Source organism: Trachypithecus francoisi, unplaced genomic scaffold (genome assembly GCF_009764315.1).
Source record: "Trachypithecus francoisi isolate TF-2019V2 unplaced genomic scaffold, Tfra_2.0 Lachesis_group13, whole genome shotgun sequence".
NCBI classification, from domain to species: Eukaryota; Metazoa; Chordata; class Mammalia; order Primates; family Cercopithecidae; genus Trachypithecus; species Trachypithecus francoisi.
This window is the reverse complement of record NW_022681458.1, coordinates 4,181,120-4,196,256: the sequence shown is the minus strand read 5'-3', so window position 1 is coordinate 4,196,256 and position 15,137 is coordinate 4,181,120. Positions and strand designations below refer to the sequence as shown.

The 15,137-nt window shown below is 40.5% G+C and overlaps 1 protein-coding gene across 5 annotated transcripts in view; it reads left to right on the top strand.

Annotated features, from left to right (window-relative positions):
• Positions 1-381: 381 nt before the first annotated feature.
• RBM44 (RNA binding motif protein 44) overlaps positions 382-15,137 on the top strand; it is a 38,944-nt gene continuing 24,188 nt past the window's right edge. For 3 of the 5 annotated variants that reach the window (XM_033229708.1, XM_033229709.1, XM_033229705.1), the window contains exons 1-3: positions 382-910; positions 9,819-9,909; positions 13,518-15,127. In XM_033229708.1, coding sequence (XP_033085599.1) covers positions 9,837-9,909; positions 13,518-15,127 — 1,683 coding nt within the window. In that variant the 5' untranslated portion in view covers positions 382-910; positions 9,819-9,836. Of the gene's footprint in view, positions 911-1,617; positions 1,995-9,818; positions 9,910-13,517; positions 15,128-15,137 lie in introns of those variants that run through there. The other 2 variants (XM_033229707.1, XM_033229710.1) reach the window with 2 other exon arrangements.

Sequence of the window (15,137 nt, the reverse complement as noted above, 5' to 3'; positions counted from 1 at the left end):
GTCCACCACCACACCCGGCTAATTTTTGTATTTTTAGTAGAGACTGGGTTTCACCACGTTGGCCAGGCTGGTTTTGAACTCCTGACTTCAGGTGATCCGCCTGCCTTGGCCTCCTAAAGTGCTGGGATTACAGGCGTGAGCCACCGCACCCGGCCCAGAATATTCAAATTTTAAATAAAGACAGGACCAGTAACAATGTACCCTGTGGAGCCATTTTAAGAGTCGGATGTGAAAGGAAAAAATTGGACTGAATTTTTTCATTACTCTTGATCTTTTTTAGAGACTGCATTAAAATATTATTTATCTTGATTGCTGCGATTTTGGCAGCGTCTAAAATCCTGTGCCTGTGACAAATGCCTCACTGGCCTCAGCCTAGTCGCGGCCTGACCCTGCTAACGGCATTTCCAGAAGATGGGCAGAGGACAAGCCAAACACCAGGCGGGACCATGCGGCCTGGGAAACAGTTCGGCAAGGAAGCCGGGCCTCTGTCCCACCACTGAGGGCGGAGGACTCGGCCTGCACCAGACCCAAAAACGAGGGGCAGTCTGGCCTCTGCTGGCAGAAGCAGCGCTTCCAAGTATTTTCATATGGTGGCTTTGCAGAGCTGCGCTGTCCAGAAGAGGGTTTCACGCTGCAAAGCTGGAAAGTCTTGTGGGCGCTCTGCGCTCCAAGCCAGACGCCCACAATCGCTTCTACGTCACGCAATATTCCAGTACGCGGCCTCCTTCCCGCGCTTTCGCGCCCACAGGCTGGGCCAATCACAGTGCCGCACTTTTCATACTGACCAACAGGCGGTGGGCGGGCCGCCGGTGACCGTTACCCGGCAGGCGCCGCGGCTGCTCTGGTGACGCCACTGGCTCGGAGGCCGCTGCAGAGAGCGGGGCATTGGCCCTTGGAGGCGGCAGCGGCGGTAGCTATCTAGCGGCTCCCAGGTCAGAGACGCGGGGCGGCAGGTCGGGCAGCGAGGCCGGCGAGGGCGAGGCCATGGGCTTGAGCGTTTGGGCATGGCGAACCCCGCGTGTGGCCGGTCCCGGTGGCGAGGCCCGTCCCGCTGAGGCACGCGGGGACTCCTAACGGCGGTGTAGGCGAGGCCAGCGAGGCGGGCTGGGGACTGGCACGTTCCTCGGGTGGCACTGGAGTTTCGGCACCGCAAAAGTCGGTCTCGAACGAAGTCGCGGGCGGCCGGTCACTCAAACGCGGTTATGTCCCTGGGGAAAGCTAGAAATTCGCACATATACTTCTTCTTGCCACGGAGACTGGTGGAGCCTCTGCTGCGTGGCGGGGACTCTAGCGACAGGGGGACGCGAGGTGCATTCTGTACTCAGGCGTGCGTGCCCTTGAGGACGCGTCGGACGCCCTGGAGGAGGCACCAGCTCCTGACCTAGTGTGAGGGGCCCGGACGGTTTCCCTAAGAAGCGCGTATTTAAGATGGGATCTGAAGTTGAGCGTGAATTAAAGGTGGGGTGGGGAGTGGGCAGGCGAGAGAACGAACAGGGCCTGACTTTTTGTATTTTTAGTAGAGACGGGGTTTCACCGTGTTAGCCAGGCTGGTCTCGATCTCCTGACCTCGTGATCCGCCCGCCTCGGCCTCCCAAAGTGCTGGGATTACAGGCGTGAGGCACCGCGCCCGGCCAGGGCCTGACTTTTTAAGGAAATGGAAAGGAGGGTGTATCTGGAAGACACAAAGGGCCCAGGTGAACACAGAGGACCACTGTTGGGCTTACAGGGCTTATTCAGATTTTAATCTGTCTGAAAACAGTGACAGTCCGTTGCTGAGTTTTAAGCAGGAGCGTAACTTGATTGGATAAGCATTTTAGAAAGATGATTCTGGCCAGATGTGAGATGATTGCGTGCATAGTTGTGAGAGTCAGGAGTTAACATTGACAAGACCTCAGGGATGAGGGAGGTAGGTGTCAAGGGCGAGTCCTGTGATTTCTGGCTGAGTTCTGGCGATACCATTCCCTGGAGTTTGGTGCACTGGAGGAAATAGTTTGGTAAGTGAGAACTAGAAGAAAATAATAAAAATGGGCATGTACCTAGGAGTAGAGTTGCTGGATCATGTGGTTATCTTGTGTTTAACTTTCTGAGGAACTGCCAGACTTCTCCAGAGTGGCTGCCCCGTGTTACATTCCCACCGGCAATGGATGAGGGTTCTGATTTCTCCATGACCTGCTCAACACTGTTACTGTTACTGTCATCCTAGTGGGTGTGAAGTGATATCTTTTGGTTTTGATTTGCATTTCCCTCATGACTCTTGATAAATTGAGCATATTTTCATGTGTTTATTGGCTATTTTTATATCCTCTTTGTCAAGTCATTTGCTCATTCTTAATATTGGGTTGTTTGCCTTTTTATTGTTCAGTTATAAGAGTTTTTTCTATATTCTAGATAATAGACCTCTAGCACATACATGATCTGCAAGTACTTTCGTTATACTACAATTTTCTCTTTGGCAAACGTTTTTAACTTTGGGTGTCTTCATATTTAAGAATGAAGCTTGCAACACACTGCAGATTTCAGTAAATGCAGATTTGAGTGTAGAATCAGATGTGAATGAGAATCCAGCTTGAAATAGTGTTGCTTTTCTCACCAATTTTTTGAAAATGTGTTTTTAATTTAAAACTTCACTTAAGTAATGAATGTACTTTCTATGAATAAATTAATAAATATTTGAAAATGTTGCTTTAATTTGTAATATGGTAAGTATTGATGGATATTACCCAAATAAAATACTCCTTGGGACTGTCAATTTTTTTTTTTTTTTTTTTTTTTTTTTGAGACAGTTTCACTCTTGTTGCCCAGGCTGGAGTGCAATGGCGTGATCTCGGCTCACTGCAACTTCTGCCTCCTGGATTCAAGTGATTCTCCTGGTTCAGCCTCCTGAGTAGCTGGGATTACAGGCACCCACTACCACACCCAGCTAATTTTTTGTATTTTTAGTAGAGACAGGGTTTCACCATGTTGGCCAGACTGGTCTCAAACTCCTGACCTCAAGTAATCCACCCACCTTGGCCTCCCAAAGTGTTGGGATTACAGGCGTGAGCCACCGTGCCCAGCCAGGGTTCTCAATACTTTTTAAGAATATGAAGAGCTGGCTGGGTGCAGTGGTTCATGCCTATAATCCCAGCATTTTGGAAGGCTGAGGTAGGTGGATCCCTTGAGCAAGGAGACCATCCTGGGCAGCATGGTGAAGCCCTGTCTCTACGAAAAAGTTATCCAGGCATGGTGGTGCATGCCTGTAGTTCAGCCACTCGGGAGGCTGAGGTGGGAGGATCACCTGAACCCCCCAGGGAGGTTGAGACTGCCGTGATTTGTGTTGCTGCCATAGCACTCCAGCCTCCAGCCTGGGCAACAGAGTGAGACCCTGACATAAATATATATATACAATATTTTGAACAATCAGATGTATCAAATATATATGTATTTTAATATCTTCCCCACTGCAACCTCCATCTCCTGGGCTCAAGTGATCCTCCCACTTCAGCTTCCCAAGTAGCTGGGAACACAGGCTTGCACCACCATGCCCAACTAATTTCTTGTATTTTTGTTAGAGATGGGTTTCACCATGTTGCCTAGGCTGGTCTGGAACTCCTGAGCTCAAGCAGTCTGCCTGCCTTGGCCTCCTAAAGTGCTGGGATTACAAGTGTGAGCCACCGCACCTGGCCAGACTAGTTCGTTTCATACATAATAACTCTAGTTATCATCTAAGAAGAAGGAATGACTCTTATCTTGGAGCCATTCCTTATTTCTCCTTTTACATTGGGATGCTCTATGCCCTTTCCTGCTTCTTAGCCTGGCTAGCCCCTACTTGACCATCATTTACTTTTTTGATAAGTTTTTCCTTACCTTTATTAATGCAACCATGCTATACAATTATTGTCTACGTAACTGTCTTATTTAACCCCTAATTGTCTTATTTAACTTTGTGAATCCCAAAGTAGGTACGGGTTATATTTTTCTTGGTCGGAATTTTAGTTTTTAATTGCTTTTTATCCTTTTTTCTAGCAAGGATTTGAACATAAAATTAATTGCTTTTTAAAAACAACTAGCAGTTTGAAAAACTCCAAATACATTTTTGAGCATGTTACGTTTTATCCTTTCAGTCAAAATCAATACTAAAGGAGTCCTACCCCCAATGCCTAGCTCTTACTCATCATTCAGATCTGAGGTTAAGTAACTCTCTGAAAAGCCTTCACTAATCCTTAGACTAGGTTAAGTCTTGAATATTTCCCATAGCACCTTGTGTTTCTCAAAATATCCAGATTGTAGGAATTTCTTAGGGCAGGGGTTCCCAACCTCCAGCCTGAGCTCCGCCTCCTGTCAGATCAGCAGCAGCATTAGATTCTCATAGGAACTCAAACCCTGTTGTGAACTGTGCATGTGAGGGATCTAGGTTGCGTGCTACCTATGAGAATCTAACTAATGCCTGATGATCTGAGGTGGAACAGTTTCAGCTCAAAGCCACTACCCTACCTCCAATCCTCCAGTCCGTGGAAAAATTATCTTACACAAAACTGGTGTCTGGTACCAAAAAGTTTGTAGACTGTTGTCCTCAAGTATTGTTTCTGAGCCCCAAATTAGGCTGTTGAATCTATATTTTTAATGAGCGCCCCAAGTGATTCTTATATCAGGTAAGTTTGGGAAAACGTACTCTAAATTTATAGAAGATTTACGTGCATCCATCCCCCTTTTGGAAATTGTATGCCTGTTGTGCTTCATAGAGCCAGTGACTGATCACCTTTTTGTCCTCAACACTTAACATATAACTTAGAAAACACAGGCTCAGTAATTACTGAATAATATATTAAAGAGTGATTCTCCAAAGAAAGGTACTCATCCCTGAAACTGGAAGTGTAATTGCTTGGTAATAGGGTAGACATATATTTAACATCACTAGAAATTGCCCAGTTTCCAAATGGTTTTAACAATTTGTATTCCCTCAAGCAGTGTTGAAGAATTCTAGTTTGTCCACATCCTCACCAATATCTGGTGTTAGCACTCTTTTTAAAAGCCATTTTGGCCAGGTGCAGTAGCTCATGCCTGTAATCCCAGCACTTTGGGAGGCCGAGGCGGGTAGATCGCTTGAGCTCAGGAGTTCAGGACCCAAGTGGATCACTTGAGGTCAGGAGTTCAAGACCAACCTGACCAACATGGTGAAACCCCATCTGTACTAAAAATACAAAAATTAGCTGTGTGTGGTGGTGCGCGCCTGTAGTCCTAGCTACAAAGGAGGCTGAGGCAGGAGAATCACTTTGACCTGGGAGGTAGGGGTTGCAGTGAGCCAAGATCACACTACTACACTCCAGCCTGGGCGACAAAGCGAGACACACACACACTCTCTCTCTCTCTGGGTGACAGAGACACACACACACACAAATTTTCAGCCATTCTAATGAATGTAAAGTGGTACTGTGGTTGTTTAAATTTGCATTTCCCTGATGACTAATGATGTTGAGCATGTTTTCATACTTATAAGCAATTTAAAAAATCTATTTGTACAAGTTATTTATGTAATCTGAATAAGCGTCTTCTTTTGGATATATGGATTGTGAATACTTTATTCCGGTCTTTGGCTTGTGTTTCCATTTTTTAAGTAATGTCTTTTGATGAGGAGAAGTTTCTTAATTTTGCAGAATCCCAATCAACAACTTTTAAATTAACACCTTTTGTGTTCTAAGAAATCTTTGCCTATTCCAAAGTCATGAATATATTCTGTTGTGTTTTGAGAAGCATTATAAATTTGGTTTTCACATTTAAAAATATGATTAATCTCCCTTTTATTGTTGTGTGTGGTGTGGTGTGGGTCCAGGCATTTTTTCCCCTCCAGGTAAAAATCTAGATTGTAGAAATCTACTTGTGCCAGTACCATTTATTGAATATGCCTTAGACCTTTTTTTCTTTTTTCTTTTGTTTGAGACAGAGTCTTGCTTTGTCACCCAGGCTGGGGTGCAGTGGAGCAATCTTGGCTGACTGCAACCTCTGGGGTTCTCCTGCCTCATCCTCCCAAGTAGCTGGGACTATAAGCGTGTGCCACCATGCCCAGCTAGTTTTTGTATTTTTAGTAGAGACAGGGTTTCACCATGTTGGCTAGGCTGGTCTCAAACTCCTGACCTCAGGCGATGCACCCTCCTCAGCCTCCCAAAGTGCTGGGATTATAGGTATGCGCCACCATGCCTGACCAATACCACATTTTCTTTATCTGGTCTACCGTTGATGGGCACTGGGTTGATTCTGTCTTTGCTATTGTGAATAGCACAGTGATGAATGTACCAGTGCATGTGTCTTTTTGGTAGAATGATTTATTTTCCTGTTGGTGTATACCTAGTAATGGGATTGCTGGGTCAAATGGTAGCTCTGTTTTAAGTTGAGAAATCTCCAGACTGTTTTCCACAGTAGCTGGACTAATTTACATTCCCACCAACAGTTCCCTTTTCTCCACAGCCTTGCCAGCATCTGTTGTTTTTTGACTTTTTGATAATAGCCATTCTGGCTGGTGTGAGATGGTATTACATTGTGGTTTTGATTTGCATTTCTCCGATTAGTGATGCTGAGCATTTTTTAATATTTGTTAGCTGCTCATATGTTTTCTCTTGAGATGTGTCTGTTTATGTCCTTTGACAATTTTTTAATAAAGTTGTTTTTCACTTACTGATTTGTTTAAATTCCCTATAGATTCTGGATATTAGGCCAGAATCTATAGATAGCAGATGCATAATTTGCAGATATCTTCCCCCATTCTGCAGGTTGTCTGTTTACTCTGTTGATAGTTTCTTTTGCTGTGCATAAGCTCTTTAGTTTAATTAGGTCCCACTTGTCTTTTTTTTTTTTTTTCTTGCAATTGCTTTTGGGGACTTACACATTCTTTGCCAAGGCAAACCCACAGCCAACATTATACTGAACGGGCAGAAGCTCAAACTATTCCTCCTGAGAACTGGAACAAGACAAGGATGCCCACTTTCACCACTCTTCTTCATTGTAGTCCTCGCCAGAGCAATCAAGCAAGAGAAAGAAATAAAAGGCATCCAAATAGGAAGAGAGGAAGTCAAACTGTCTCTGTTTGCAGACTGTATGATTCTATACCTAGAAAACCCCATAGTCTCTGCCTAAAAGCTCCTAGATCTGATGTATAGCATTTATATACACCAACAATGACAAGGCTGAGAGTGGAATCAAGAACACAGTCCACTTACAGTAGTCACAAAGAAAATGAAATGCCTAGGAATACAGCTTACCAGGGAGGTGAAGGATCTCTACAAGGAGTACTGTAAAGCACTGCTGAAAGAAATCAGACAACACAAATAAATGGAATCCATGCTTGTGGATAAAAAGAATAAATATTGTAAAAATGGCCATATTCCCCAAATCAATCTACAGATTTAACACTATTCCTATGAAACTACCAATATTATTTTCACACAATTAGAAAAAAACTATTCTAAATTCATATGGAACCAAAAAAGAGCCTGAAGAGCCAAAGCAATGGGAGAAGGACTCCCTTATTCAAATAAATGGTGCTGGAATAACTGTCTAGTCATATGCAGAAGATTGGAGATAGACATCTACCTTTCACTATATATCAAAATTAACTGAAAATGAATCAAAGATTTAAATGTAAGACCTCAAGGCCAGGTGCAGTGGCTCAGGCCTGTAACCCTAGCACTTTGGGAGGCCATGATGGGGGGACTGCTTGGGCCCAGGAGTTTGAGACCAGCCTAGACAACATAGGGAGACCCTGCCTCTACAGAGAATTTTTAAATTAACCAGGCATGGTATTGTGCACCTGTAGTCCCAGCTACTCAAGGGGGTGGGTGGGGGAGTGCTAAGGTGCGAGGATCACTTGAGCCTGGGAGGTCAAGGCTGCAGTGAGCTCTGATGGCACCACTGCACTCCAGCCTGGGTGACAGAGCAAGACCCTGTCTCAAAAAAATTAAAAACAACAACAACAAAAGTAAGACCATAAACTATAAAAATCTTAGAAGACAACCTAGGAAATACTCTTCTTGACATCAGCCTTATTTATTTCTTCTTGTATTCATTTTGGAAGGTGGTTTTCAAAGAAGTATGTCATTCTGAGTTGTAGAATTTGGCAGATAAAGTTGTTTATTATATCCTCTGTCATTTTAATGGCTGTAGATCCCATAGTAATGTTCCTTTATTATTCAGGACATTGGTATTTTGTGTTGTCTCTTTTTCTTAGGTAAGTCTAAGAAAGGCAACCTCCATCTGCCGGGTTCAAGTAATTCTTGTGCCTCAGCCTCCCACATAATTGGGACTACAGGCACATGCCACCACACCCAGCTAATTATTGGTATTTTTAGTAGAGACAAGGTCTCACTCACCACATTGCCCAGCCTAGTCTCAAACTCGAGCTCATGTAATCTACCCACCTCAGCCTCCCGGAGTGCTGGGATTACAGGCGTGAGACACTGCGCCCAGCCTGTTATTTACCTACTTTTATTAGTCTTTTAAAAGAATAGCTATCGATTTTAGTTACCATTTTTACTGTTTTTAAAGTGATCACTTCTGTTTTTGTCTTAACTAATTATATTTTCAACTTTTTTGGCTTATTTTTAATCTTTTCTAGATTCTTGAGAGTTGAGTGTTCATTTATTTCTAGCTTTATGTAATAATAAGCATCTAAAGTTGTGACTTCTTTTGGATATAACTTTGACCATGTCCTGTAGATTTTGGTAGTCTGTGTTCTTATTGTCATTAATTTATTTTAATTATCAAAGTCCACACAGCTTACTAAGTGACAAAGTCAGGATACAAGGCTGTCTCCATGACATGAGATCTGCTTTTTAATATCTTCTCCTTATAGAGGAGAGAGAGTACATTTAGATGATTTCTTTCAGGATCAGTGATTGAAATAATTCAGAGTTAAAACACAATGAATTCCTTTTTTTTTTTTTACAAACTCATCAGGAACCTTCGTAACACTTGATTACCAGAATTCTGCTGTAGACAACTCAGCTTTTAGGGGTATGGACAGTGACGATAAGTAGGGGACAGAGGCTCAAAATGATTTTGTGAGTTGGCTGACTTCCTTCTGCTTGTTGCCTCTGGGATCATTCATGTGTCCATTGGGTGTTCTACCAGTAATTAGCTTGGGCTGCTTCATGTGGCAGCTGGGTTCAGAGTCATTCTCTCATGTACCCCCAAAATATGTACATCTAATATGTATCAATAAAAAATCATCATTATTACCTTTTTAAAACAGTTTTGTTGAGTTATATTTTACTCATTTCAGTGATTTTTAGTAGCCTTATCAAGTGTTGCAACCACCCCATCATAAACCTATCTTAGAACATTTTTATCCCCCATGCCCATTTATAGCTAATCTCTCTTCCCATCTAGCTGCCTATCCCAGGCAGCTACTAATACACTTTCTCTATATACATTTGCTTTCTTTGGATGTTTTACTTAAATGGAATCATACAATAGGTGATCTCTTTTATCTAGCTTCTTTCATGCAGCATGTTTTTGATATTAACCCATAAGGTAACATCTATCAATAGTTTATTTCTTTCTGTTGCTGAAAGATTTTCCATTGTATGGATTTGCCACGTCATTGATTTTTAGTAAGTGTACCAATTGTCTTGGAAACTTTTTATCTAGGTTTGACATAAATAGGGTGATGTTATGGTCTTTAAGACTCTATTTTTTATATTTAAACTTCTTTTAGTGACCTAACACATTGGTTTTTTTAAAAATGTTCCTTGGAAATTTTAAAAGAACATATCTTTTCTGTCCTTCATGTAGTTGTCAATTTATGCTTTTTAAATATAATAATAGTTCAATATTTATACCTTTTCTAGATTATATATCTTTGAGTGATGCAGGCCACTGCAGTGGTGGAGACAGCATCTGGTAAAGGCTACCACAGTAATGGAGGCAACCTCCAAAAAGGTAAGGGTCTAGGCCACTTACCCTTATTCTTGGTGGGGAAGGGTGTTAAATGTATTGTGCCAGACAGTTTGCCCTTCAGGTTGCTGCTTTTTAACTCTTCCTCCCTCTAAGGTGGTAAGACCTCAGTATGTTTTTAACTTGCCAAATTGACTCAGGTGATTTTTGGTGGATCAGGGCAGTCTAGGCAGGAGCTATCTTTAGGAGAAGGAAAGTGAGCAGGAAGAAAGGATTTCTGTCCAGCCAGCCTTTCAAGAACTGCTGACAGGTATAGTTGCCTTCAGGGTGATCAGAAAGTGTGCAGGTTGACTTCTACTGCCCAAGTTGTGTATGTTTTCTTCTTCCCATAAATCTGAAATGTATTTTTCTTGGGTCACAGCAGAAAGAAAATAAGAAATGGCAAGAGTCTAAAAAGCAAGATGACTAAACTTTATGTGCTTATGACTATATGTAGCTTAAACTATTAAGATACATATATTCTAGATTAAAACAAAAACTCTACGTTGTTCATGAGACATATTTAAAACAAGAAAAGTTTAGGATAAAACGATGAACAAGTTAAACAAATTAACTTAAAACTTTGGGGTGATAGTAGTAAAGAGCATAATCAATGCAGAAAGCATTGTAAGAAGATTAAGAGGGTCATTTTAAAATGATAAAGTTATACAATGAAGATGTCAGTCATGAACCCTAATGGAATAAACAGTATACTTTGTATTCATACATTAAATGTTGGAAATCTAGGGAAAGGCTGCTGGAGATTGGACATGATAATGGTTCTCTATCTCAGTAAATCCCAATAGGACATTTTATGCAATTCAAAATGGTCCCCAAAAAATAAACTTTAAAAAATCTGTTGGAGAGAATGTAAAATAAATTTTAAAATACAGGAAAAGTCTTACCAGATATAAAAATAACCTGTGATACTATAATAATTAAAACAGTAATACAGTCATACAAAAAGATAATAGGTTAATGGAATGAAATAAATAGAAATTCTTAGAAAATCATGAAACAGAAACAGGAAGACTTCAGAATATGATAAAGGTGTTATTTCAGCTCAGAAGAACAATGGATTATTTGGCAAATGGTATTAGGACAAATTGACCATTCATTTTGGAAGAAAGTTAAGTTAGAGTCCTAACTTATGCTAAAGAGAAAAATAATACTCTGTGTAGTGTAAAAAGACTAAGTGTTAATCTCCACCCCACCTACACACACACAATTAGATTAAATTATAGGAGAATCTTTTTATAATTACTTGGTAGAGAAGATCAAAGACACAAAACCCAGAAGTTACAGAAGACTGATTCATTTAACTAAATAACCTGGAAAATTCTGATATGACAAGATACTATAAAAAGTTAAAGCCAGGCAAGCTACTTGGGTGGCTGAGGCAGGAAGATTGTTTGATGCAAGTCTAGCACCCAGGCAACACAGCAAGACTCTGTCTCTTAAAATAATTTTTAAAAATTAAAAGATAAGACGGCTGGGTGCGGTGGCTCACGCCTGTAATCCCAGCACTTTGGGAGGCCGAGACGGGCGGATCACGAGGTCAGGAGATCGAGACCATCCTGACTAACACGGTGAAACCCTGTCTCTACTAAAAATACAAAAATTAGACGGGCGCGGTGGCAGGCGCCTGTAGTCCCAGCTACTCGGGAGGCGGAGGCAGGAGAATGGCGTGAACCCGGGAGGTGGAGCTTGCAGTGAGTGGAGATCGCGCCACCGCACTCCAGCCTGGGCGATAGAGGGAGACTCCGTCTCAAAAAAAAAAAAAAAAAAAAAATTAAAAGATAAGCAATAAGCTAGGAAAATTCAGTTATATTACAAATGTAAAAAAAAAAAAAAAACAAGGAATTAGTATCTAGAATGTATAAAAGACTTCTAAACAACTCTGTCATCTCCAACCACATATTTATAACAGCTTACTGGACAGACATTCACATCTGGGTCTCTACTTGACCAGAATTGAATTCATTATCCTATTCTCCCCCTCATTTTTCCTCTCTACCTTCTAAACCCGTTCTTCATGCAGTCCCTATCTCTTTGGCCCTGAATATTCCCATTCAACTATAGTACCAAGTTATAAACATGTAAGCATTATCTTTGAGTGCTATTTAAGTAGGTGTTTATTGGCCAATTGGTAAGTCATAACATCAGTTTAGCTGATTGTGATCAACTTTTTTTTTAAAGAAATGGAATAGAATAAAATAGAAAATACCAGAATACACTGGACATGGGTAAAATTTTTGTTTTACTTATACACATACATATATGTATGTGTGTACTGGGTCATGACATAAAATGTAATTCCGATTATGGTCTTAGTCAAAAAAAAATCTTTTGAAAACCACTGCTCTCTCTCTTCCTCTTACTGTCATCTCTAATTGGCCACCAAGACATGTCAGTTGTGGAACTTTCATGCCGGTCTCTTCTTTATTCCACTTCTGTACGCTTTTGGTACCTGTCTTTATTCTCCTCTTTCAAGTTTTTAGTCTTTCTGTTGCCAGGAATGACCACAACTTAATTCCAGTCACATTACTACCCTTTAATGAGTTTTCAGTGGTCTTTTGTTGTCTTAGAATAAGAGCCAAACTTCTTAGCACATCATAAAAGGCCTTTTTCAGTTCATAATTCCTGTCACACTCATAAGAGTTCTTTCACTATAGAGAAGCTGTCTTACAATTTCCTGAAAATGACATGTTCTTTCACACAGCTAATTGTACTTGTATTGGATTTACCTAAAATAATTTTGTCTATTTTGTTTCAAAATACTTTTGAAATATAAAGTTTTTCTGAAGTCTGCTTCCCTGTTTTTCAAAAATTTACCTGCTCCATCAACACAACTCTGTCAGCACTGTTTTAAAATTACATTTTTGTGTGCTTATCTTATGACCCTATGAAAACCATAAGCACTTGGGGACAGCATCTGTGTCTTCTTTTCCTTTGTTTTTACAGTGCCTAGGGCTAGCACTAGAAGGCATCCAAAGATTTATTAAATAAATTTATAAGAAAAAAAGTTTCTTATTAGACCATTTTACAAACAGTGGCTGCCCTGTAAATAGTAAATTCCTTGCCATGGAAAGAATTCAAGAAAATCTTAGCTGTTGTCTTAGATCAGGCTGCCATAACAAAATACCATACAGTGAGTGGGTTAAACAACAGGCACTTATTTTCTCATAGTTCTGGAGGCTGGAAGTCTGAGATCAAGGTGCCAGCATGGTCAGGTTCTGGTGAGGGGTATCTGCCTAGCTTATAGATGGCTGCCTTCTTGCTGTGTCCTCACATGAGAGAAGGGGGAAGCAAGCTCTTTTGATCTCTTCTTGAAAGGACACTAATCCTATAATTAGGGTCTTGCCCTCATGACCACATCTAAACCTAATGACCTCTCAGAGTCCCCATTTCCAACATATGGGTCTGGCCTTCAACATATGCGTTTGGGAGGACATGGTTCAGTTTTTAGCTGCTACTGAAAGGGATATTTGTCATGGATGATGTAAAAAGTAATTCTGCATTGGGAAGAGCTTAAACCAGATCATGTCTAAGGTTTTTCTAGTGTTTAGATTCTATAATGTTGCTGTTAATGTTTTTATCCTTTTTTTAATCAGATAAACCTTCAAATCCAAAGAAAGAAAATTTGTTATTATCCTCCAGTGGTTGTGATAAAGTCAAATTGACTTTTCCTGATGATGACTGGGATTCTTCAACACTAGAGCAAAGAGCTAATAATAAAGAAATCAACAATATTGACAAGATGGATTTATTAGAGCCAGTTTTTTCAGTGAGTCAAGATACTAACACAGAGAGTACTCATTTTCAGTCAAGTGAACTTGAAGACAGTACTGACTATGCTTTCTTGAATGAAACATATTCTATACATTACCCAGAGTCAAAACTAAAGAAGGAAAGTCTTATTCCTTTAAGTTCAGAATTAGATCTTGAAGTGCAGAAAAAAGAGGAGGTGTTTTTTGATATTTTGGAACATCAAGATAAGACTGCTGGCTTGGAAAGAATCTACAATATTTCAGATGCTAATTATAGAGAAAGTGCTGAAGATACACAAAAGCATGATACAGATGAAGACTCACAGCAGGAATATCACAGTGCTGAAGAACAAGAATACATAAGTAACCACTTATCTTTTGACCAAACAAAAACATTAGGTATATCTAATCCAGAAGTTGTTGAATTAGGAAATTTGGGTTATGAAGTTAAATGTGCTAGCAATGTAGAAGATAATCGTGTTAACTCGGAAAGTGGTTCTATCATCTCTTCAGATTCATTTGATGTTTATGGACAAGAAGAGTCACTTCATGTCTCCAAATTTCAGAATTCTGTTATGTTAAGAGAATATCATGACCTAAAGCAAGAAAAGTGTAAGGAAAAAGAGACAAGTTCAGTGTACCACACTGTATTTGATGGCAGTGTACTAAGAAGCAATTCTCCAGGAAACCAGGAATCTCAATCTAAGAGTGGTTCCTTGAGCCTTCAAAAAGTATTAAAAACGAAAATTTATACTGAACACATGAAATCTCAAATAAATGAAAGTAAAGATTTTTGTGGAAATAAAATTGCTGAGAACAAACTATTACTGCACCTTGAAAATCCTAGCACATTACCACAGGATAAAGCTTTAGCGACATTACCCCAACCCTGTAAAGATTGTCAAACTTCCTGGACCTCTGTTTTTGATGATTCAATAATTTCTGCCTGTGGATATTCACATTATGAAAGCCTACAAAACACCCCTGACTCAGCCTTAGATTTTTCTGCTATACTACCGAAGATTGCAGTGAGAGATAATCAGGCAGTAGAAGATAATACTTGCCTAAAAGTTGCTCATAGCAGTACCACAAAGAAAACATGCTTTCACAATATGGAAGGAATATGTACTAACTCAATGACAGATGCAGCAAGTTGTACAGTCACAATTAATCAGACAGTGGATGTTAGCACTGATTTTAGGGCTTGTTTCACAACCAGCAGGGCAACAAGTGCAAGACCTTCTGTAGTATCTACATCAAGCAACACAGACATAACAATGATGAATAAAAAACGACCTGATGAATGGCAAAATGAGAAACAAAAAAGTGTGGCTTGTAGTACAGATTGGTCATACAGTGAAGATTGTATAGATACACAGATGGCTGTGACAAAAGGATCAGGAAAATCTCCCTCAGTTGACAGTTTAAAGCCTAATGGAAATTTTCTAAATAAGGTAAAATCAA